Raw genomic sequence first — 26,158 nt, forward strand, 5'->3', positions numbered from 1 at the left:
GCCTATGTTCTACTATGGGTATTTCCCATACTTCTGGTTTTGCTGGTTGCCACGTGGGGTCAAAAGGGAATTCCACCCACCTCCTGCTGTATGTTGGGGGGGGCGGCGTTCAGCCTTCCTCAGAGGTATTGGTTGTTGGCTGCAGCCAAGGCTGGGGATTTTGCCTGGGGTGTGCTAGTGCTCCTGCTGGGATTTACACCCAGAGATTCCTAGCTAGGGGGTCTTGCCCCTTCACTCAGTGACAGACCTATCACCATATTTGGAGTCGGGAAGCAATTTTTCCCCATGTTCAGATTGGTATGGACTATGCGGGTTTTGCCTTCCTTTGTAGTGGGGAGCCGCAGCCCCCTTCCTGAGATCTCTTGTGTATTTTAGCAACCTTTATACCTGCAGGACGTTGGCTGTTGCAGTCCCCCTGCTTTACCTCTAGTAGGTTATGATGGCTAGTGTTGTGTCAGCATTGATTGTGTAGTCTTACTAAGAAGTTAGACAATGTATTTGTATAGGATGGGGATTGAACTAAATGATCTCTGGAGGTCCCTTCCAGCCCTACTTCTCTCCAATTCTATGATTTACAATAGGGCAGGGCCAGCCAATTTCTGAGTAGCTGAGGGCCACAGACCCCTGACCACACACTGAATGAGCTGGTTGCCACACTGCTTGCCCCCGCCTCTACACTGCACTGTGCCACATGCAACCCTCCCTCTCCCACTATGCCACTCTGCGCCTGGCCTCATGCACACCCCTGCTGCATTGCCCAGCATGCCTTCCTCACCTCCCCTGCAGTCTGCTAATGCCCCTGTACCATGCAAAACCTTCCCTTGCTGTACTGCATCCCATGGGCCTTCACATTAGGCCAGCACCACTGTTTCAGGCCAGGTTCCTGTTATACCCGAAGCCCACAGTCTTCAGGTCCCTCAGCTCCAGGCCATGCCATGCTGCCCACTCCCCAACGGCAGAGGCCAGCAGCAAAGCAAGGGGGAGCTCAGCTAGAGAGCAATAGAAGGAGCAGCACCTGCACTGGGGGACCCGGGGCCACAATTTAACCCCTGCAAGGTTGGATGTGGCTTGGGGGGTTACCCATTACACAGCCCTATCTTGGGGTAAGCCTCTCCTAACGTTGGGTATACCGGACAGAGACTTCTAGAGGGATGGATTTAAGAACTTTGTGAGGAGGCACAGAGAGGCCATTTCCCACAGGTTCACTGTGAAGCAGGGAGATGGGACTGAATTTGCGACTGGTTAAAGGTCTCTGCGGTAGGTGGGAGTTCCTGCTTCCTTTTCTTGCTGTACTATGTGAAGCAGAACTTGGCATTTTAAGGTCATTTTGTGAATGTTGCATCTGAGAAGAACAGGACGTATGGGTGTAGAGGTTGCTGAAGAAGGCAGACTTCTGGAAAGCTAAGTGAGCCTGGCTGCAGATGGTGGGAATGTTAAGGTGAGTCACCTGGTCTCAGCTTGGAGTCTAGACCTGAGGTTTCCTTTTTTTTTTAATGTCACTACATGTGCGTGTGGAAACCGCTGTGATGTTCAGAGTTCCTTTGAGAACTGTTACTAGTTGGAGAAGACTTTTGTGTGTTTTCTGACAAATGCTCTGGCAGCATCCTGGGTTTAGAATGTAGTTACCTGAAGACAGAACTCGGTCATGCTCTCTCAGCCTACATGCATAGTGTCCTTTTTATAAACAAAACAAAAACACACCACAATTTTTAATTCAATTCTGGGCTTCAAAGTTACACTTGAAAATTCAGTCCCAAAGATTATTGTTGTGGAGAATTGAAAGGTACTAAATATCAAAGCAGGAAAAAATTGTATGGTGCTCAAGCACTACAACAGTAATGGGCATTGTGGCTAAACAGCTTCTTCATTTTTTCCCACTTGAGAACTCCATATGTTGAGTTCATTTGACTGTGCAGTCACTTCTACCAAGAATAGAGTTGACTGCAAAATAGGAATTTACTCTTTCATTATTACATTTTGGAAGAATTGAATGCACTGTATCAACAGTGCTAGCCTTTTGTTAGAGATTTTATTATTTGCTTAGTTTAAAATATGGACAGCAGCTACTAAGCAGATTAAGTGGGGCTCCCCTTGGACCCTGGTTTAACATTAGAATCTTTTGCCTTCAGGTTCCAGGAAAAGTAGATGTGCTTTTCAACTGCAATTTCACTAAACCTCGTGGAGGAATTTCAAGTAGAGAAATTTGTGGAGAGTGAATTTGAAGGAAGTACCTGAATATGCCTTTTAGGGGGTTGATAGGTGTAACTTTCTTATTGCTACCATGTTTTTTTTAATCTTTCCAAGCCTAGAGTTACGAGTATGGGTGTCTAAAATGTGCAATTTACTGTTCAGCAAGGTTCTTGTGTAGATGTGATATCTTTTATTAGACCAACTGAGTAGTTGGAAAAAAGTTCTTAGCAAGCTTTTGGGCGCAATCATGCTTCAAGAAGGGTGATTGCTCTCAAAATCTTGCTACAAACCTTTTCCCAACTACTCAGTTGGTATAATAAAAGATCACATCTACCCAAAGAACCTTGCCTGCGTGTTCGTAGACCAACACAGCTACAACCAGCTGGGAATTTACTGGTCGAGTTTTACAGGACTCATAAATAAAAATATTTTCTTTGATATGTGGGTCATTTAACTAGTATCTCAGAACCAACATCGGCATCTACTCCAGCATGGCGAAGGAAGTGCATTGAAACTGAGGACCAAAATCTAATTCATCACACAAAGTGCAAGAAAATGTGCTTTGCAAGATAGAGGTTGGAATGATTTGACTCCTCTTTTGACTTACTGAGGACAGAGGTTAGCACACCCACATAGTCATTCTGTGGGTCCTTCTGAATCTCCTCTGGATTCCACCCAGTGAAGTTGGGCAATCTGAAAACAGACTGACTGTGCCTCCTTCAGATACCTGAAAACTCTCCTTCTGTGCTGCTGCAGAACAGACTGTAAACCATGCCCAGAAGAGGTGTTCACTTCTTTCTGTTCCTCCTTTTTTTCTTCTTCAGACCAAATCATGTAGCGTTTTGGGTTCCTTTGTTTAACTTTAATTAGCATTACCCCTGAAGCCTGTTTTGTTTTCTGTTTAGTCAAAGTATGTGTCCTTTAGCTCCCTTTCAGTTTTTGTGTCCCGATGGCCTACTGCTAAGCTGCAAGATTTAAAATGCTTGATGAATAATCAGTTTTATACTAAATACTTTGTTTTGTAGTGTGCCAACATGCTTATCTGAAATTCTCTTAATTACTGAAATGTCCCTACATTAGAAAAACTCAAGATTAATTAGTTAAAGTGGAGGGCCCTTAGGAGCATTTGCAAGATACGATAAGAAAATCTATGCAGTGTTTCTGTTCCACTGATTTCGTCATGGGTGAGATTTGAACACAGGAGACTGGTGCCACCTTAGTCAGGGGGGACACATGCCCCCCCAGCGACCAGTCAGCGACTTGGGGGGGGGGTCCCCCACGCAGCCAATCTCACCAACCAGGAAGCAGCCACAGCACTCCCAGAAGTGGCCATGGTGCTTCATTTAGCACTCGCGGGGGGGGCACCAGTGCTCCTACCTGCCCTCCCTGCCTGTGGCCTAAGCGGGGAGCATGGCCTGTCAGGGGGTGCACCAGTGCTCTCAGGGGATATATGTGCACCCTCTATGCATTGCCACTGGATTTGAATGTATTCACTGACACATAAGAAATGTTGTTTCATCCCATACCAGGGAAGGACTGCTGCAAGTAACTCTGTTGCTAAAAATGTTGATGGATGAAGTGTAGCTCCCCACTGTAACCGAGAACACTTTGCAGGAAGTGTTCTGAGTTACAAAGGTCCCCCAAACCAAACAGAAGTTCACTGTTGGTTCCAGGGGAGAGGAGAATCCAGCTGCTGGCTAGGAGACTGCAGCAATTTTCCCCTAGCAACAGCCCCTCCTCCATGCCAGCCCACAGCAGTTTAGGAAAGGGGAAGGGAGCAGAGGGGAGCATTCTAGGGGTTCCCCAGTCAGGACTGGAGGTTGGGTTGGGTGAATTGGAAACCCCCTACCTCAGGGAGGCTCTAATACACCCACCCCACCCTTCAGCAGGGGCTGAAAAAACTCCAAACCAAACTCCCTTTCCCCTCTCCCATTCTAAAAACAGCTCAGAGCATATAGGGGTGCATGGGGCTGTATGTGCACCCCCTGACCAGCCATGATCCTTGCTTAGGTGATGGGCAGGTGGGAGTGCTGGTGCCCCCACTACGAGCATCAGCTGGGGAGTGAGAGCACTGCGCCGGTGTGTTTTTCATGGGGGACCCCCCTGCACCTCCCAGTCAGCAAGATTGGCCCCCCCTTCCCCGATTGGCAAGATGGGCCGTGGGGAAACTCCCCCCAGTCACTGACTGGTTACTGGGGGGAGGGGCATGTGCCCTCCTGACTAAGGTGGCACCAGTCAGGCACCTGGCTGGGAGGCAGCACAGACACAAATTATAGAAGATGCTATATTTTGAAACCTCTTCATATGACCTCTTATGCAATGAAAGTTCAGATTTTTGCCCATTTGGCCATTTTGGAAGCAGTCTGCATCCATGCACTTGTGTTTAGTCATGGTTATAAACCACTTTCTGTAGCCAGATCAAGTGAAAACTGTCACTTATGTCTCTGCCCTGCCTGTTGGATACCTCCGCTGTTCAGGAAGGAATGATCTCAGATTTAAAACAAACTGTCCCAAGGAGAAGGATTTCAGAGTTCCTCTGCTAACACTATCTTCTTGTGCAGAATGTTTTGATTTTCCTTTGCTCACTAATTCCATGTTTTAAACTGTTTTTCAGTTTTATGTTGCCTCTTGTCATTGAGTCTTATAACCATCAGGACAAACTTGGCTTGAATGTTTCAATGAAATTACTAGAGTATTTTTGCCAGGATGAGAAACTGAGGAATCTAAAAAGCAGTGAGAAAAGCTGAAAATGAACTTTTAGGAGGAGAAAAATGTAGCTCCTACAGAAATGCATTATTTTAAGTATAGAAAAAAGATACTTCAGTGTTTTAAAATAATTGAAATATAAACATAACTTGACCTACTTTAATTGGTGGTAAATCTGTGGGGAATGTTCCATGTAATCTAAATAAGCACTTTTTGAGGGACTTGGCTAAAAGTACCTCTCTTCCATGGTGACTGATTCATGTGCTTTTCACAAGTACTAAATTCATTGGAGATTTTTTTTTTATTCAAAAGCAATCCGAAAACAGTAACTGTTTGCACTGGATTTAAAAGATGTTTTAAATAAATGTGAAATTTTTTTATATAATTGTGATATAAAATTACCTTCTCCTCAACATTCCTGCTGTTGGGCACAAACTGGATTTTGTTCCAAGAAGATTCCTTTCCTGGCCAAAATCTCAGCCTAATCAGCATCCTGACCAGCCCTTACAGCTTAGTTGGAAAAAGTGCTTAGTTTAGTGTCTGCCAGGTCCCTCCACCATAGCAAAATTGAGGTCTGCTGTCTTTGTGAGAATGGAGTGCCTGCAGTTGTCAGCTGCAACAAAATCCAGCTCTTACCACAAGACATATTGGTAAGATATAAAACTAAAATAAAGTTTATTACATAGGATAGATAGAACACAAAATAAGAACTCTTAGCTTTGGATATAAGTAGGCAAAAACAAAACAGATATATCTCACCCTGTTGTCTAATTTCAAACAGATTCTTTAAGAGTTCTGTGTTTCCAGTAACTAGTATTCCTGCCAGCTTTTCCTAGATCAGGGGTTGGCAACATTTTTGGGCAGAGTGCCAAAAAACCTGCAGCATCTCCTTGTGTGAGGTTAGCATGCCAGGCAAAATAAATGGGGGGGGAAGGGGAGGGCTGGGGAGGAGCGTGTACTTGCCAATTATCATTTAGCGAAGGGCAGGGAGCAGTCCAGCGGGGAAGGAGGGAAAGGGAGGAACAAAAAGGAGGGGAAGGGGATCTAGTACCTGGTATGGCGGGGAAGGAGTGGGGAAGCTGCAAGGGGCCTGATTCTTTTTGTGGCAGTGCAACCCCAGTCCCTTCCCTGCCATCCACCCCAAGGCATGTGTGTACCTGCCACTGGCAACAAGCCAGGCCAGGGCTCTGCAGATCCCAGTGCAACCATTTGCAGCCTCCTGGCTGCCTGCCAGTGCCAATCCAGGCTCTGGGCAAGCCCCTGCCACGGAGCCCACAAGCACACAGTCTGCAGAGCCTCAGCCCAGCCTGTTGCCAGTGGTGGTTGCACATGTGCCTTGGGGCAGACAGTGGGGAAGGAGCTGGGGCTGTGCTTCCACAAGAAGGATTCGGCCCCTCCCAGCTCCCCTGCCAACTGCCCCACGGTGCTCTCTGTCAGGCTAAGCAATTTGTCTTCACATGCCATGCTCTGGCATGTGCGCCAGGATTGCTAACCCCTGTCCTAAATCGTTACCCACTTCATTTGCTGAGGACTAGAATCTTCCACTACACAGTGGGATATTCAGACAACTTTTCTTCTCAAAAGGGTTTTTTTTTTTCCAATCCCTTATCATTATCTTCCCATCTTTTTGAAAAGGACAAAAATGTGTTTAAAAAAATATACATCCTTCACAATTTCCTTCCAACATAGACATCTATCTGACAAATTAAAGTTCTTGCTATTCATTGGTATATTCAAGGAGGACAGCAGTATTCATGTAAAGCTCAGCTATTCTATATTCTAGTCAAGAGAGACAGAGATCTCAGTCTCTGCATGTGATTTCCTTCTCACTTGGGACCTGAATAGGAAGCATGGGTGTCTCCATTAATATGCATCTCATGCGTTTGCGCTTAGAATTGTATTCAGTCATATCCATTGTTTCCTGCACCCTCTGTTCTGTCTATACACTCAGTCTTGCCTCCTCCCCACCTGACAGATGTGCATACCATAACTTTGGTATGGAAATAGTTTGTGTCTAGTGAGAAGTGCTCCTGACAGTCTTTTGGTTTTAGTCAGATCACAAAAATGCAGATACGTTCATGTCCAATACCATGGTTCATACAAGCATCTGATTGATAAAACACTACATAGCTTACTGTTAGCTGTCAATAGGGACCAAATAGTAGTTAAATAAATTCAGAGAAAATCCCTATGCATGATAAATAATGTGCCCCCCCAAATAATCACTGCCTACAGGTGCACCCCATGAGAGCTGTCATAACTGCAGCTGTTTTAAATGCTTGAAACTGTGAGAAGAATAGGAAAATAGTTCTACCTCAAGGTTTGGCATTGTTGTATTTTAGTTTGCTCTATTCAGGGCAGCAATCCTGAGCCATATTAAGACCTGATTCTGCAAATGACCCCTCAGATGCAACCCAAATTCTTTACATGCTACAATAAGTAAGGGAAGCAGGATAGCTCCCACTTACCTCAAGGCATAGAAGTCAGCAAGGCAGCTGAGACATGCAAGAGTCTGTTCATGTGGCTCTGGCTGCATGAATCAGGGCCTTAGTATGTAACCCTTTAGGCTAGGGACAGAAATTACACATAAACCAGTATAAGTAATCAGAAACTGGTTCAAATCTGTAACACAGCAGAAGTTCAGTGCACATAAACTACTTTCAAAATGGCCAAAACCAGTTTAAGATGAACCTGGATGATGGAGTATCAGACTTAACTGATTTAGGTTAATTGTTTTATTGAACTTCTGTCCCAGATTTCCTCCAGATTCAAGTTAACCCACAATGTCCCTGCATCCCAGGATGCTTTGCACCTCCCTCACAACTCCCCCTATCCCCTTGCAGGGTAGGTGGACTAGCTTTGGCCCAAGCTATCTGTTCCAACCACCCCCCCTAAGGCTTCTGTCCTGAGCCCTGCAGGCACATGGCTGAATTTCTAGAATCAGAAGTGATTGTCTTCACTTGCTTATCGATTCAATCTACACAGGTTAGTCTAACCTGTGAAGACAGTCCATTTGACCATGGGCTTTTTGACTGTCTGTACTTAGCTCTAGGGGAAGGTATGCATATCATTCCCTTTGTTTAGTGCCTCTGACAACAGGTCCTGATGAGGCCATCTGAGGGCTTCTGAAATATAAATATTTAGTAATAATAGTAGAGTTCCAAGGGTAAACTGTCAAAATGGTTAAAGTAATGGGCTATTCTAAAACTGATTTTGACTGAAATATCTGAGGCTGCATCAGTAACTTGTCTAAGGAAATACATATTCAGGGCTATTTCACCGAGCCCTACAGAGAGAACTTGGAGTGATGAGATGGAAGGAGTCCATTACAGGACCCCCATGGTCAAATATTTTCCCCATATTATTATTGCAGTACATACTTCTATTACAGTAGTACCTAAAAAGGCCATGCTTTTGAGGTCCCCTCCCCAGATCATTGTACTGGGTGATGTTTAGCATAGAAAAGAAACTACCCTGCACAGGGGACTTTCCTCTGACTGTGAAGCAGGACATGGTGTAGAAGTTAACCCAGCATCAAGATAGATCACTTGTGGAGGCGGAGAAAGACAGTGTCACATACCACTCCTTTCTGTGCCTCGTGCATGCATCCTGGACCCCAGAGAGCCTTCATTTCCATCTAAAGGGAGGTAGCTGAGTCTCCCTTTCTGTTGTGAGATCCTTGTGTGCAGAACTTTTGATAAGATTAGGGACGAACAATTGAGTCACATTAAGTTACAAGGGGATGAAGATTTTCTGTTACTGCCTGTAACTGCTCTTATACCACTGCAAGTATTAGACATACTTGGCCCAGTTTAGCTTTCACTTATTTGTGGGGTAAAAGTAAGCACATGGACAGTTACCGTGCATTAGTTTCTCCAGACTAAGTCCCCACTCTATTTTAGCTTGCTACAGTTTGATCTCTTTTTTGGTCTATTCTCTTAAGTCATAAGGTGCTTTTGAAATAGTTACTCCTAGGATACACTTATTACCGCTAATGTTATTTTAGAATCATCTTCCCTCATTTACATTGGCAAAAATAGCTCTTTTTGGACCCGAATGCCTCTAACCATAGAAAATCTCTACCTTGAATGTGGTTACACTTTAAATTGTGGAGAATCCCATTGAATCCTTAGCTATTATATATAACAAACTGTTAAAATATCGATCCTAACTTTCAGTGTTGTCTCTTAGGATTTCATAGAGTCATCAGTTACAATTTTTGAGTCTGATGAAGAAGATGGAAAAATATTGAACATTTTCAATCAAGAATTTCCTGATTTGGAACAGGCTGGATTTGGACCAGAGACCAAATCAATTCATGTGAAAAGTGGAGTGTAAGTCTGTTACAAACCTATATGAATTGCTTTTTCAATGGAAAGATTAAATGATTTGTCTGGGCACATTATTTTTCAATTGTTTCTTCTTTTGACATTATGTACTTCAAACGGTAGAAAGAAACAGATAAACATTTTGAGATGGAAAGTCTTTTTTCTTTTATTTGCTTACAAAAATGGAACATGTTTTGTCCACTCTGTAGCTTGTGTTTCTGCTTTGCTTTGGTGGCATGGCGGGGGGTGGTGAGGAAGAAGGAAGTAGGTACACTATGTTCTTCAGGGATCCTTGTGAATTTACCTCTTTTGGCAGCAACTTGTCACTGCCTTACTACTCCCATAAAACGTTGGACAAAGTTGATAGCTGGATTTAGTTTTCACTTCCTGGTCACTCTTTCTTCTCAGGCCACCTAGCATTTGAGTCTTGCACCTAGATTCAGATGAGTGCACCTCTGCCTTCCATGGAGCCCACTGGCATCACTCAGCCTCAGTATAAGAGGTCTGTCTGAATGGATCTAACTGTAGGTTGAGACTAAAAACAAGAAGAGCTAAAGGTAATGTATTTAGAAGTAGAGAAAAAGCTGTGCACCATTCAGTAGCCATGCCTGTATGTTAAAGAAGGCTATATGGACGGATTCCAAATATTACTAAAGTATACCCAATCCTCCTGAGCAGCAAGACAAATAGAGATACTAACACAATCATACAGCAGCACTGTAGTTTTAAAATTTGATCCTGCAACTTTTACTCATATAACATAATTGTACCTAACTTGTACTAAAAAGGGCTGCCAGATTTGCTAAAACCTACCACAAACTGTGCTAATAACTTAGAAAGCTGCAGCTTTCTAAGAAGCACCAGGGAGTCTCATTTTCTACCACACCGAGGAAGCACACATTTCTTCATATGGTGTTGATAAGTGTACACAATAGCAAGCTTTTAATAAATTAATATTTTTTCTAAAGTCTCAATTCCCTCTTGGTACAGAGAAAGAGAAACAAAAATACGCATACAGCATATGCTATCTATGGTGCTTAATGTTCTTCTGGAAGGTGCAGAAGCACTCCATTGATGAGGGCAGCAAGCAAACCTGAACAGAATAGTATAGTTTGAACTCCTGGTTAATTTCTAGATTTTTGTAAAGGATTCTTTGGAATTATCCTTTTGCTCTGTTTTTCATCAGAGCTTTTTCAAAATGCCCCTCACCCTACCCATCATAATCTGAGGCTCTTCTCATTTCCTCTTACATTTCTTCCACTTCCTTGAATCACAAGTTGCAGCAAGTTCTTCTCAAGCAGGGGCAGCTCCTTCTGGGGTTCATCAACCATGGGTATGATTACAGCCACTTTTTGATAGCTTGATACTCATTTATTTCTCTTTGAAGGGTTTCCTCCCTTTCCTGTTTATTCTCTGATTTCTCATCTACAGGGCTGTATCACCAGTTCTCTATCAATGCAGAAAATGCAAACACATGCAGAAATAAAATAAATGTCTTTAAAAACGGTAATCAAGAATGAGCTGGTTTCTGTAAATGTGGATATCATCAGTAATGTGGGCACATTCTCTTTGTGTCAAGTTCTTATCAAGGGTCCACTATAAATATTTTCTGAACACTTAGATTTGCAAACAAAAGGCCAGGGGAGAAGTGGGGCTGAAATACCAAACTTTACAAGAGTCTGTCTTACCTTTTCCTGTCAAGGCTTCCTTGCTTATTTCCCATTTTCTTTCTATGCCATTTTTCTATAATCTGATAGGAAGAACGGGTGGGAAACCCTGTTTAGGAGGTGGATAAGCAGGTAAAGGTGGAGGGATCAAGGAGCTAAGCAACTATCCATTAGGTAAATACACATCCTCATCACTTCCAACCAGTACATCATACGACGGATGCTGAGAAATTATCTGGGAGGAATAAGAGTGTAAGAAATCAGAGGTTGTTATGAAGATCTGTCATAACAACAGGCATGTTCTATTTGTGTGAATCATGCCTCTTACCACAAAACATGTATTTTGCCAACTGTTTAATTTCTCATTGCAGGAACAGATGAAGCATTTTAACATTTTTGAAAAGCTTTCTCTTCAATATCATCTCGCAGTTAATATTTTCTTAGAACTTTATTGAAAAATGCATGTATCAGGTTTTTTTGTCTGTCGCTCTCCAGGTGGGTTGCATACCAGCAGAAGTATTTTTGTGGAGAGCAGTATGTACTGGAAAAAGGAAAATATAAATGCTTCTTTGATTGGGGAGGATCCAGTAAAACCATTTTGTCAATACGTCCAATTAAATTGGTGAGTTTTCATTATTCATCAGAAAGAGAAGTCTGAAACAAATTAGCCACTTGTAACTCCGGAGATGCAATCATTTTCTGATGCAGGCAACTGGCCGAAACTAACTTGTCTATTCAAATGAAGCAAAATTAGAAAAAACAATGGAACACAAATAATCTCATTATGGAAAATGATGGTGGGTTAAAATGCAATGCTTTCTAGTTATATGACAGGGTTGATTGGGTAGTTTTAGTAATAGGCTAGAAAAGGATTTGTATGGAATGGTATGGATATGGATGATCCTGCCTCAGGCAGGGGGTTTGATTACTAGATGATCTCCAGAGGTCCTTGCCAGCCCCACTTTCCCATCGTTCTGTGAAACTTCTGCTGGTTTTTAAAACCAAATTTTCTCTCAACAACCCCTCCCCTCCCCCCCCAAAAAAATTGCCATGGAAACTCCATGAAATTTACCTAAAATACAAAAACATATACCTTTTGCTTTATTGGTAAAGTGTTTAAAAATGCATAAATACAAAAAGCTTTTCTGTATTATTATGACCTGCTATAACTGAGCTGTAATACATTTTCTCCCTCTCTATTTCCTGTTTTAAAATTTAAGTATTCAGTCTAGAAAAAAAAAGTCAACTTGCCCAAAAAGATTAACTTTGGGTCTCTTAAAACCCTGGTATAAAAGAAATAGCACTATTCTCCAGGTCATAAGTCACACAGCATCTACAGCACAAAAAACTAGAAAGGAAACAAAACATGTTTAATCTTATGTCGTTGGACTGCATTGCATTGTGAGAGTTTAGGTCCTTCCCTCTGTTTCCTCAAATTCTCTGGCTAAGGAACTAAGTGCTCTGAAACGCATTAAAAGAGTCCACACAACAGGAGCCCACTTGCTTTTTAAAATTAGTTTCTAAGCAGTTAGTTGTATTAATACAAGTTTTATGTGTAAACAAGGGAGGCTTCTGGGAGCCCAGGGGCATTCAGTAAGATGCAGTCCAGTAGACACTGGCTTCACGATTCATAAATTAGAAAAGTGTTATTTCAAGGATTTTACTACCTGTTAAGAAAATAATTATAATTTAATTATTTATGTTATTTTTCTGCTGCAGGAACCACTTGGAAAGAATGAGCCTCCACATTTGGTATGTTCGCCATTTAATAACACCATTTCTAGTACTGAACTGCATTTAAAAGTAAACACAGTTTATATTGAATTTTCCACCTTTGTTGCCTCAAATAATGGCTTCAGTACTATTTTCCTACTGTACTGTGGTATCTTTCATGAGGAAGCCTTTATGTGCTTGGAGGCTAAGTTTGCCAAAGATTTTATTCATTGTGTTGTTTCAGAGCATACTTTTTTTTTTTTTCCCCTGACTTAAATGTGCCAGAAGATCAAGTGGTTTGGGATCACTTTAGATCTTGGCTGTCATTTATTTTCCTAACCTTCCTTCCTCCCTTTGTCCATATGTAAAGTACAGAATTATGAAACCTCGACTTTATTTATGTATTTATTATCTTTCTGCCATCTCTTTTCCTACACGCTGTTATTTTTTTAAAACTTTGTACTTTGGCAAGTCTCCGTTTTGTAAGTCTCTTTCCTATGGGATGGAATAACAACTGCTCCTTAGCTAGAGCCACCATTCCCAGCCAACCCTGAGCTTCCTTTACTGATCTTGACTGAGCACATGCAAGTGATGGAAAGCAGTGTTGTACATTCTCATAAACTAAAACAAGACTTGTGAAATCAAGTGACAGAACTTGTTTGTTAGGAAGGTTCACTGCAGAGTGTTCAGGCTGTACAGAACAGATTAGTTCCAGTTTCATTGGGTTTGTAAGGCAATGTTACATCCACAATAACGCGTGTATCCAGAATTCCTAAATATAGAAACTGTTCTGTGTATATGTGCTCATCGAATACAAGACTTGCCTGCTACAGTGTTTTCTTCTAGCAGGCCTCATCTCAATCCTTTATTTTCAGTTTGACTTCTTTTCCCTCTTCTTTCATGGGGACCTGGGATCCAGTGCTGATATGAGAAGTGATCCAGCGGAATTTTCTCTCGCTCTTCAACACACCTTTAATAGAGAAAAATTTAGAAAACCTCATGTAAAGCAAAAGTGTTTTTTTTTTTTTAAAGAGCCCTCAAAATAGAATGATCTAGCTTCATTTAACTTAACAATTCTGTCATTTGAATATAATTTTCAATCTCTTTTGCTTATAGTATAGATTTGTGTTGTATGCAGGCACATGGGAGATGTACGAATTGCATTACTGAAGATAGCTTGACCAGACCCTTTCTTTACTTTACATTCAGCTTCTAAAATTTGATGATTAACTCAGGCTTGCAGGAAACATTTCCAGTCTTAAAGACATAATGGGTATATTATTTTAATCTTAAATTCCAATTTCCTGCCAGCTCTGTTCATGCAACAGTTTGCAGCCAGGTCTGAAGACTTGCAGATACTTTCACAAAGGGCTGGATAAACTGTTTCAGAATAAATCAGTTACTCTGAATAGAATAAATATTGATCCACACTTTCTCCAGAGGTCCCAGACAGTTCAGGTTTTTTTCCCTCTCATTCTCCACTCGAGTTTTCAGACCATCTCAGAGGATGTTCTCATGATAGTCTCAGATAATCTTGCACACCCCTAAGATTCAAACAGATAATTACAAATATTTGTATTTTGGGGTTCCACTCTAGCCATTGGAGGTACACACATCAACAGTAATGAGTGCCTGTTCCACCTCTTGTTTTTGTCAGAACACAAGGAAATCCTTTATGTTATAACTTGAACTATGTACAGTGTTGTTTGTTACATTGCTTTTTCCCACAGAAAGATCCTGCGTGTGTTAATTTGAAGGGTTAATTTGATCAGGTTTAGGTCATAATTTGCAAGACATCATTGTAAAGCTAAGGAAGGAAGAGTGCAAGTGACTGCTGCATTCCTATTGTTAGATGTTATTTCTTTAAGAATAACATACTTCATGATGACAAAGGGGTTGTGAAAAACTTTCTAAGATCACTTAACAACTGAGAGTAAATCAAAGGCAGTATTTGAGACAAAAATATCAGTAACTTTACTCATATCTGCCAGAAAAAATAGTACCAGTATTCATGTTTGCAGCAGTTGCTTAATTTGGATCTTCAAAAAGTGGCACCAGAGTTAGAGAGTCTTTAACCCAGCTGGAGTTAAAAGAGGTTTGGTTTTGTTGTTTCTTGTTTGTACTCTGCTTCATCAGATTTAGTATATGTTATTTTCTAGACTGTTGTAGCTGTGGACAGACTGTACAGATGCACTGTTAATACTTTTATAATTTTTCTGAAGTGAAGACCATGACATCTCTCCTACTTCTTTTCTTAGGGGAAAAAACAGCTTTTTCCTGAGTATATTATTTAAAATATATGATCGTCACTGCCATTATCTTTTCAAAGATGTCACAATACAGAGCATGCATGGCAGGGTGGAGAAAATGACTCTCAGGGGGCTATTGGACACAAGTTCTTTTCTTAACTTTGTCACTGACTTACTGTATGGGTTTGGGCAAGCATATTTTTCTTTGTGCTTCAATTTATGCATTGATAAAATGGAGAAAATATTTGCCTTCCCTGTTTTAAATGCTTTGAAATCTATGGATAAATAAAAGGCAAATTATAGCCTAAATATCAGTTTTATGGCTCAGTAATGCCTTTACATTTATAAGAATATCAGCCTCAGTGTTTTCATCACAGGTAGCTGGCTTGTTTTCCCCAATTACAGTTGTAATTTAAGGGAAAATTAAGCTCTTCTCGTTCTTTCTGACAGAAAATATATTAGTTTCTTTTAAAAACAGAAACTCAGATTTTCCATAATATCCTTTTCTAATGCTTGTGTTTGGCTTTTTCACTCTATGGGCACATCCACATATGCGGGCACATACACTTGCAGCATCTCAAACAGGAGCAGCACGAATTTGAGCCAGGGATTTTTGCCCCCACACACATGCCCAGACATGCACTTTGGCGTGGAGCAAGTTGTGCCACTTGGGGCCCCATGCTGCAAGTATGCAGCACAGGGAACGTTTTTTTTGTTCCTACATTTCAAACTGCTTTGAGATGCGGAAAAAGGCACATGTGGGCTCACCTGGACACATCCTGTGTTGGCAAAGCAGATTGGATTTCTTTTCTTTGTCAGAAAATTAACCAAGTTGAGGCATGAAGGAGAGGGTAGCCTTGGCAACAGTATTAGTGTTTCCCTTGTATGCTACAGAATCTGAAACATTATGTTAAATTGGTACACTTATCTTTCTCTTTGCCTCTCTGTCTTTAAGGGAAAATTTGCTTTGGTAGCACATGATACAATTCTCAGGCTCTTCATCATTATGGTCTGTGTCCTATTCAACCCTTTGTTCAAACTTTTTTTTAATGCAGCATTCCTTGATTTTTAGTGGGCGGTATCATACACCCAATTTGCTGCCAGATTATAATTCTATGTCACTGCAGCATGCTTTGCTAAGAACTTCTATATGTCAAAAGGTATTGGGTTGGACTTCATGAGTTCATGCCACATCTAGTCCTCCCAGAATTTCACTTCCTAGCTTTTAAATTCTGTCAGTCTGGTATAGTCACAGAAAATCTCATGGCACTTTCTGGCCTGGTATGTTTTGATGAATACTTCCTTTCCCTTTCTTCTACTGAGCTCTACCAAAGATCTAGCTGTAGCTCAGTGAGGGCAAAATCTTTCAGTCTCAAATGCCTCTAAACAAACACTCGTAGTATGGGAAACAAGCAGAAGGAACTTACCCTCCTGCTAGCTAACACCAACCCAGATATAATGAGGCTCACAGAAACATGGTGGGACCCAACACATGACCGGGCGGTGAATATCAAGGGCTATAGGCTGTAAAGGAGGGACAGGACAGGGAGGAAAGGTGGGGGTGTGGTGCTCTACATGAAGGAGGAATGCACATCCTCATCAAGTAGCACAGAGTCAGAGCAGGGGCACACTGAAGTGCTCTGGGTTAGAATGCAAGGCAGTCGAGGGGAAAGGGACTTAACGGTGGGGGTCTACTACAGACCACCCAACTAAGGGGAATAGCTAGACTGGGAATTCTTAAATCAGCTCACGGAGGTAGTTAGGTCAAAGGCCATGGTCATCATGGGTGACCTGAACTTTCCAGACATCTGCTGGGAAGAGCAGTCAACCAGGTCTGACCGCTCACATAGGTTCCTAGCCGAAATGCAGGACCTCCATCTAACCCAGGAGGTGTACAGCCCCACCAGGGGAGACACCCTGTTGGACCTGGTGCTGGCCATGGGCAATGACCTGGTGAGGGGGCTGTGGGTGCTCGACCACCTGGGCGACAGCGGTCATCGCCTGTTGGAATTTACCATCCAGTGCAAGGTGGCAAAGGCCTGCAGTAAGGCAGCAGCCCTAGACTTCAGGACAGCAGACTTCAATGAGCTAAGGAGAATAGTCAGGGAGGCACTGAAGTCCCAAGGGTAGTCGGGTGTCCAAGAAGAGTGGTCGCTCCTTAAGGAGACGATCCTTCAAGCCCAAAGGGAGGTAATCCCAACATGGATCAAAGGGGGCAGGAAGGCGCAAAAACCCCCATGGCTCACCAAAAGCATCTGGGAATGTCTCCTAGCTAAAAGGGAGGCGTACACCCAATGAAAGGGAAGGGCCATCACCAGGGAGGACTATACCTCAGTTGCTCAGGGCTGCAGGGGGGCGGTCAGGAAGACCAAGGTGGAGATGGAACTGGGACTAGTGACCTGGATCAAGGACAACAAGAAGTCCTTTTTTAAATACATAGGGGGCAAAAAGAAGGTACCGGATAACATGGGGCCCCTGCAAGATATGCTAGAAAATCTGGTTGTCATATCAGACAATAGAGCTAACCTATTTAACAGCTTCTTTGCCTCCATTTTCCTGAGCAGGGACTGGATCAGCCCCTGCACTGGGACCCCCTCAGGTCCCAGGGGAGGTGCACCCAGGCCAAGGGTCAGTGAGGATCTAGTCAGGGAACTTCTGGAGGGACTGGACATATTTTAATCAGCTGGTCCAGACGATCTTCACCCCAGAGTGCTGAGGGAATTAGCTGAGGTCATTGCGGGACCCCTGGCACGGCTTTACGAGCACTCATGGTACTCTGGTGTGGTGCCAGAGGACTGGAAGAGGGCCAACGTTGTTCCCAGCTTCAAAAAAGGGAGAAAGGACGACCCAGGAAACTATAGGCCAGTTAGTCTTACCTCAATCCTGGGTAAGCTTTTTGAGAGAAATATCCTGGCACATGTCCACCAGGGGCCAGCGGGGGAGATTATGCTTAGGGGCAACCAACATGGGTTCATTAGAGGCAGGTCCTGTCAGACCAACCTGGTGGCCTTCTATGACCAGGTCACAAAATCCTTAGATGCAGGAGTAGCAGTGGACGTAGTCTTCCTGGACTTTAGGAAGGCCTTCGCCACTGTCTCTCACCCCATTCTCATTAAGAAACTGGGGGACTGTGGTGTCAACACCTACACAGTCAAATGGGTCGCCAACTGGCTGGAGGGCCACACACAGAGAGTGGTGGCGGATGGGTCATTTTCAGTCTGGAGGGATGTGTATAGTGGGGTCCCCCAGGGCTCAGTCCTCAGGCCTGCACTGTTCAACATGTTCATCAGTGACTTGGATGAGGGGGTAAAAAGCACCCTGTTCAAATTTGCTGATGACACTAAGATGTGGGGAATGTGGGCACGATAGACGGGAGGAATAGGCTGCAATTGGACCTACACAAGTTACAGGGGTGGGCAGACGAGAATAGGATAGGATTCAACACCGACACGTGCAAAGTGATGCACCTGGGGAGGAAGAACCAGCAGCATACCTACAGGCTGGGGAACTCCTTTCCCATCAGTGCAGAGGCAGAAAAGGAACTTGGAGTCATCATTGATGCCAAAATGAACATGGGCTGATAGTGTGGGGACACGGTCAGGAAGGCCAACCGCACCTTGTCATGCATCCACAGATGCATCTCAATCAGATTGACGGAGGTGATCCTCCCCCTCCATGTGGCACTGGTCCAGCCGCAGCTGGAGTACTGCGTCCAGTTCTGGGCGCCGCACTTCAAGGGGGATGTGGACAACAAGGAGAGGGTCCAGAGGAGGGCCACTTGCATGATCAGGGGGCAGCAGGACAGGCCCTACGAGGAGAGGCTATGGGACCTGAACCTGTTCAGCCTCCACAAGAGAAGGCTGAGGGGGGATCTAGTGGCCTACTACAAACTAGTCAGAGGGGACCAACCAGCAGGCACTGGGGGAATCCCTGTTCTCCCGAGCACTACCAGGAGTGACTAGAAATAACAGTCACAAGCTGGCAGAGGGTAGATTCAGACTAGACATCAGGAGGCGCTACTTCATTGTCAGGGCAGCTAGGATCTGGAACCAACTTCCAAGCGAAGTGGTGCTGGCTCCTACCCTGGGGGTCTTTAAGAGGAGGCTAGACAAACACCTTGCTGGGGTCATTTGACCCCAGTACTTTTTCCTGCCATGGCAGGGGGTTGGACTTGATGATCTGCCCTTCCGACCCTACCAACTATGAAACTATGGTTGTCCTTTCTGTAGCAATAGTCTTGTTTCAGCTGAATGTACATGTGTTACTGCTGCCACTGACATCAGTGGGAGGCACAGGCGACTTGTGCTGCCTTCTTTGGGGGGACATGTGCTCCCCCTGTGACCAGTCCCACCAACAATCCTGTGGTCTGGAGGAGAGGAGGTTCCCCTGGGTGATCCCACAACGGCAAATCACCACAGCCAATCGCTGTGCTCACTGCAGCTGCTTTTGGGAGGAAGCACTGGCCAATCACTGCAGCTACTCCCAGAAGTGGCCACAACCACCGAAAGTGGCAGCAGCGAGCTTAGCAATCAGCAGGCACTTGCGGGGGGGCACCAGCATTCCTACCTACCTATCACCTAAGCAGTGAGCGCGGCCGTCAGGGCACGCACTGGTGCTCTCAGGAGGTGCATGTGCACCTCCTTCGCATTGCCACTGGTGGGAGGATTGCAACCTGGCCCATAATTCATAAAACACTTTGGGTTCTTTCTTGAGAAAAAGTCCCAAATAAATTTAAGATACTTGTTTTCTGGAGAGTCCATTGGATTTGTAGTATTTCTGTAACTTGAACTGAGATTTCCCTGTTACTTCTGTTGCCTCTACTTACAGTAATAAAAATGAGTACATTTGCTTTACAGTCATTGTTTGGTTTTGTTTTGTTTTGTTTGTTCTTGTAGCTCAAAGCTTTCAGTTGTGCACATTTCCAAGGAGCATGTATAGATTTCACAGCAGAAGTTTCTGATTTTACATCATTCATGCCATGTTCTTTTAAGGTTCTTCGGGGATGGTAAGTGTGTTGTCTTAGTCACCACCACTTTTAAGTAGTAGTACTTTTTTTTTTTTAATCGGCACTACATTTCAAGCAGCCAGATGCATCTGTCACTTTTACATCTTGCTTTCTTGTCTTATACCCACTGTGTTGCAAGCTTATCAGCCATTCAGTAAAGTTAATTGCAGTCCATTAACTCTTTGGTGCAGTCATTGATATTTTTATACCATGTTTTTCTGCTTTGGCTGCTCAGCCAGTCTTAGGCTTTGCTTAATTTTATTAGCACCTTTTTAAAAAAAAACTGTTCGATTTGTAATTCTTCTACAAAGTATAAACCTTGAAAAATATTAACAATTGGCTGAAGCGGTCAAATGCTGTTACATTTATTCCTTCAGCTGGCTCCTGTGTTACCAAGGGGAAACCACTGATAATTGCTGCGTGCTGGAAGAAGGCCTCTACACTGACCTCACTTCCTGTGGCTGCCCAACTGCTGCTACAATCAAGTCCCTCAGGCCTGTTGAATATGTAAGAGCCTTATTGAAAATATTATAAAATTCATTCCCTACCCAGTTGTCTGCAGCAAGTAGCTGTCTTGAAACAGGGACTGATTCACAGGGGAAATAAAAAGATTGATTTCTTGGCTTGTGGATTTGCAATATTAGAGCAGGCCAGACCACACGTGCCGATACTCTGATAGCTTGATTATGCTTTGTATTTGCTGGATTCTCATTTGCTTTTTTAATGTTCTTTTAGAACAGCTCAAGTTTAGTATATTATTTGCTATCAGTAATTTGGGGGGAAATATGTTTTGCAAAAGTATAAGGTTCGCTTCTTCAAATAATGTGGCACTAATAATAAAGTGTGTGGGTTTACATTTATATTATAGCATAGCGTAGTAGGTGAGAGTGCAGATCCCATTATGATCTTAAACACATGGGACATGTGCACGTCGTGTCACCAGAAGTATGCAACTGCCCTGTGTGCTCCCATAAGAGGACGTAAAAGGCATAGTGGCCAGAGCTTTCCCACACTCTCCTTTCGCTATTTATGGCAGCAAGACACAATCTACTAAGTAACAAATTTAGCCCTCTATCTCAGAAATCTTCCTAGCACATTGGTAGGAAGTTACACAAATTCAGTCCATTTGAACTTGTTCTCCCTGGGAACATACAGAGGTGACCATTTTGACTCAATCTAGCCACAGAAAGTGGTCTACAGCCATGACCAAACACAAGTGTATGGCTGAATACAGCTTCAGGAAAGGCCAATCAGATAAAAATCTGACCCATCATTACACGAGGGGGTCAAATTAAGATGTTTCAAAACAGAGCATCTTTTATAACTTCTGTCTGTGCTGCCTGCCAGTCTATCACTCTTTTCACAGTGGGAGTGGGGAAAGGGAGTGGAGGGAATTCGGTCAGGGTGGGAGTTTCAGTCCTTGCTGGAGGGTGAGGTGGGTGTATTAGAGCTCCTCCAAGGTTGGGGGGGAGGGCTCCAATTCGCCCACTAACACCTCCAGCACGGACTGGGGAACCTCTAGAAGGAGCTCCCTCTGCTTCCTTTCCTCCCTCCTATTTTGCAATTTTTGCAGCCTCACAGAGGGGAGGGGCCGTTGCTGGGGGAAGCCAGCTGCAGGCTGCAGCCAGCAGCTAAAGTCTTTTCTCCCCTGGAACCAACAGTGAACTGCTTGTTCCAGGGGATCACTGTAAGTGAGAAGGCTTCCTGGAGAGTGTTCTGAGTTACTGCAGGGAGCTGCGCTTCTGTCTGCAGTCCCTGTACAGACCCCTCCATACAGGTTCTGCTACCTCCCAACAATACAGACACTCCAAAACAGGACTACTAACTGTTCTTGCTTCATAGCAGCCCTTCAGGCTGCAAGCCTTCTCCTCCTTGCAACAGGCTGTTAATGAGTAAGCATAACAGATGCTTTTCCTGTTTAGGTATGAGTCACATCTGACAGGCACTTTGGTATGTTAGTTGTTTTCTTCAGGTGTTTACCAGTCACCAGTCTTCATCTTAAGATTCGTTGAAGTTGTTAGTTTCTTCAGACCTGAAGTTATTCATTTCTTCAGACACATATCAAAAAAAATTGTCTGCAGATTGTCTGCCAGCCAAAATGCAGTGTCAAGACCAGAACCTTAAACAGAACAAGTAGAGAAGTTGGCAATGCCACCACGAAAACTACTAGCACTGGAAGAGAAAAAAGCATAAAGCAAGAGATTCCCAGCACAGCTCAATGGCATCACTGAGAGAAAGGCCACAGAAAGTTTGCAGGAAAGGTTTGTTAAACCCCAGACTAAATCCAGGGCTAGCAATAAGGAGCTGCCTACTCGTTTGATACCAGCTCCAAAGACAATTACTAACCATCTAAAGTCTACTCAGTAGAGTCACTTGCAGTACCAGCAAATATGTCACTAAAAGAATTCAAACATAATTGGAAACAACCCTGGTACTAATATAATTACCAGTACAAAGACCACCGTATACTTTGGAACCCATCACCCATATACCATGGAAATACCCAGGGTTTGTACTTAGAGGCCGTGTCCACACTAGCAGGGGCCTGCATTTGCAGCAGCACAAATAGTAGTGGCACAGTGAATGTCCCTACCCATGCACTTTGCAGCAGGATACATTGTCCCATTGTTTCCTGTGCTGCAGGGGGAGCTGGCTGGGGCACAGGATGCCTCAGCCCAGTAGCAAATTTTGCCCCAGTGCTGCAAATTAGCAGCACAGTACATGGGTTTAACTTGCAAAGTTTGCAGTTGGTGGTACTGCAAAGGGGTTTGCAATGCCACAAACCATGCATGCTTGCATGTCTGGATCTGGCCAGAGAGCCTTGCCATAACTGTACTGGGACTGGCCAGCGTCTTTATCTAGACACCATGTTGCTTTGACCTTACACAGGTTACCAGGAATCTTCTTTAGCAGCCCATCCCTGGCGCATTTCAAGAAGAATGCCACTCTCCAGTTACATGCATGCCCAGACCACGCAGGGAAGACTGTCAGGAACTGCCAACGTGAAACTGGTGAAACACCACCATCTGACCTTGCCTCCCTCCTTAGGGCTTCTTGTTTGTATGAAAGCAGTAACCCTAGCATTGATACCATACCAGATCTGAACACATTCCAAGATCTGCTTGTAAACAGAAACAGAGACTTCAGTCATAACTTGTTTGACATAAAGATATTAGGCCCAACTTTGAATTGCTTTTCTGATTAATAAAGTGTTACCTGCCCCTGCTGAAATGCTGCAACCAGCCTGAGCCACCATTCCTGTCACAGCAAGGAAGGAAAAATGCTACCAGCTAAGGGAAAAGACAACTCTCCAAGTGACCATGGATCCTCTGGATTTGATTCATGGTTTAAGCTTTTATAGTATGAAGGGTCTCACAGCTAGCTGAGGAGCCACAAACCCCACCAGAAGAATCAAATGGATGAAGTTTTTTCAGTAAACAGACACACAAGGTTCTACTTTCCTGGGAAGATTCAAGGGTTACCCTGTATTCCTTAGAGATCTGTGCTTAATCCTTTATTGCAGACAGTATCACTCCCAGCTTTGGGTGAGACCAGAGGAACCTATTTTATCACACTAGACAACTTAATTTTGATTAACCTCTTAAGAAAACACCTAGAAGTGTTAGGAAGTGCCAGGTCTTTCCTTTTAATGGCAAGTTCTGTACCTGCCTGGCAGGAACTTTGACAGGATAGTCAGGAGTCACATGGGTGTCTTCATATTATGCTAGACCAGAGAAGAGTCAACAAGCATATATATCCCCATAATTATACACATCATTATTCTCTTTTTGCTCAGAAACATTTTGTGGCTCTCAACTTGCAAGGCACAGCATTGGAACAGGAGGAGTGTTTGAATAGGTGGCTGTTTGTAGGAAGTTTGTATGGCACTTTCCTGCACTCGAGCTGGCTTGTACCTGTTACTTCAGTGCTAAGTATTCTCTCTCTTAATGGTCTTTATGTTCCAATAATCAAACTAACTTGCCTTAGGGCCCTTTAGGGTTTGCTAGCTGCTCCTCATCTCTCTTTCTCAGACTGTTTAGCTCAAACCCTTCAGCTCTTTTCAGAATCATAGATCCACCCATGAAGGGCAATTTTCAGCAGCAGCTAGGGATTCAGCTTTACTTATGCAGAACAGGGAGGGTAGATCAGCTGAAGATTAGGCTTTGTCTCTGTGTTGTGCAGCCATAATTCTGAAAAAAAATTCTTCATTCTGACTTTCAGAACCAAAGTGCATATTATATTTGGAGGGGTGTTGTATGTGAGAAAATCAGTATTTAGCATGTTTTGGAAGCTTGAAAACAAGTTTTTTTGCCTGCTGGTTTTCTTGATGCAAATCTGGCAAAGATCTTTTAAACTACAAGTCTCATGGAACTGAGGCTGATGTGGCCGAGTTAGGGTATCTATTTCTTTTTACACACTAGCTTCATTGAAATGAGCACATCTTGAGGAACAAAGTTCCCTCTGCAGTTTCGCTGGGAACAATCAGAGCAGATTTTATTGTAGATCCCTATGGAAAATGCAGGGTGTGTCTGTGTGTTTGTGTTGGCCCAAGCATGTTGCTTCCATGGTGAATTCTGCAGGCAAAGGGAACAGGACTCCTGACATGACTCTCAAACTGCAGTATCACTGGAGTGGTATCCCCAAAACACACTTGCTGGCACAGTCCTAAAAACTTGCAGCAATACTCTAATCTCAGAGCATGTATGTTCATACTTGGATTGGTTGAGGAAGTATGTTGTCTGGCAGCTAATATCATTCCTTAAGTAGTTTTGAACTAACCTATAATGAACGGAGAGACTAATCTTGCTCTCCATTGCTTGCCTTTTTCCTAGTACCCTCAAAGAACAAGAGAGAAAAGGAAAGGTGGTTACAGGACCCCTGTCCCTCTCTGGTGTGTGCTCCCTGAGCGCACACAGCCCTCCCTCTGCCCCTTCAAAGAGAACATTTTTTAAGGATTTAATTACTTTCCCATTCAACTTCCCTCAAACTAATTCAAGCACTCAGGCCTCCTGGGAATTTCCAGGAAGAGCTAAAGATGAACAAGAGGTTAAGCTTGTGCAGCTAGGCATTAGTTTATCTGTGCTTGATAACAAAAGTGCTCCAAGAGCATCCTAGGAACAGGAAAGAGCTTAGCAACTGCCAGGAGCTCATGTGGATTTTTGCCTTAGATATAATCTGTGATGCTGAGAGCTGTTCCACAAAGCACTGCTTCCAACAGCCATGAGTCCACTTGGCTTTTTTAATACCCCATTTTGTGGTGAAGAAGAATTTCATACAAGTATGTTGCTCCAGCAAGGTGATGTAATTTTCCTCAAAGGAGAGGCACTGCAAAAGCTGTGACTGCCCCTACCTGTCAGTCTCTGTGTGATGGTAATAGAGCATTCAAACTAATAAAACAATTTTTCACTTTACCCTCTCAACCAAGAAACTCAAAGACCTTAATAAATGTTTATTAATATAAAATGTGTTGATGGAGGTGCTTATACCTATTATACAAAGAAGCAAAACCCAACACATTTGCCTTCATTTCATCCCCAGTGCCTGAATCAGGAATTAGAGTCCTGTAGTCTAAACTCTGTTAGCTGGTCTAGCCATAGACATCCTGCAGTATCAGCTCACCTTGTATAGTGCCAGGAATTTAAAAAAAGGAGTGGTGTACCACATGCATTTTCAAGTGTGATGGGCTGGGTAAAAACAAGCATGTTCCCCAAAGCAGTTGTGACTGTTCAGTTTTGTTGAGTGCTATAGATAAGTATTGCTTCTAACTTTGTGGGGTGAAGATGCCTAAAGGATATATCTTGAAAATGGAGGTAGAATGTGATGTTAGTTGCACTTTATTTTTCATCAGGCATCTGGTTTTATGGAACTAGTAAGTAATATTATCTATAATATATTTCTCCATCTGTCCACTTGTTCCACATGTTGCATGGATTTTAAGAGGATACAGAGTTTTTTCTAATGAATGAGAACACTTTGGAAGGGAAATGAAAGCTTGTGTGTTAGGACTTTAAAACAGGCTCTCGGCTCTTATCCTGCTTGGGAGGGAAAATATCTGACAGCTGCCTACTGCAGGCTCCTTACGCCTTCCTCAGGCATCTGGTACTAACCACTGACTGAAACAGGGCACTGAACTAGGTGACCTTGGATCTGAGCCAGGATAGTAATTCCTATATTTTTACACTGCTTTGTATTTTCAGAGTTAAGTACAAACACTCACTAATCCTCCCAACATTCCTTCGAGGGAGGTGGCTGTATCAGGTAAAAAAGTTAGTTGATTTGTCTGAGGCCACGCAATGAGTC

General features: G+C 43.3%; 2 protein-coding genes across 3 annotated transcripts in view; one reads left to right on the forward strand and one right to left on the reverse strand.

Annotated features, from left to right (window-relative positions):
* CRYBG3 (crystallin beta-gamma domain containing 3) overlaps nt 1–26,158 on the forward strand; it is a 143,208-nt gene that overhangs the window by 92,896 nt on the left and 24,154 nt on the right. The window contains exons 13-17 of one of the 2 annotated variants that reach the window (XM_090058875.1): nt 9,088–9,230; nt 11,387–11,513; nt 12,611–12,643; nt 19,749–19,858; nt 20,236–20,365. In XM_090058875.1, coding sequence (XP_089915001.1) covers nt 9,088–9,230; nt 11,387–11,513; nt 12,611–12,643; nt 19,749–19,858; nt 20,236–20,365 — 543 coding nt within the window. Of the gene's footprint in view, nt 1–9,087; nt 9,231–11,386; nt 11,514–12,610; nt 12,644–13,479; nt 19,721–19,748; nt 19,859–20,235; nt 20,366–26,158 lie in introns of those variants that run through there. The other variant, XM_090058876.1, reaches the window with a different exon arrangement.
* RIOX2 (ribosomal oxygenase 2) overlaps nt 13,439–26,158 on the reverse strand; it is a 66,241-nt gene continuing 53,521 nt past the window's right edge. The window contains exon 11 of the mRNA XM_090058912.1: nt 13,439–13,574. Coding sequence (XP_089915038.1) covers nt 13,566–13,574 — 9 coding nt within the window. The 3' untranslated portion in view covers nt 13,439–13,565. The remainder of the gene's footprint in view (nt 13,575–26,158) is intronic.

This window comes from Crocodylus siamensis, chromosome 1 (genome assembly GCF_052110815.1).
Source record: "Crocodylus siamensis isolate JL-2025a chromosome 1, ASM5211081v1, whole genome shotgun sequence".
Classification (NCBI taxonomy): domain Eukaryota; kingdom Metazoa; phylum Chordata; order Crocodylia; family Crocodylidae; genus Crocodylus; species Crocodylus siamensis.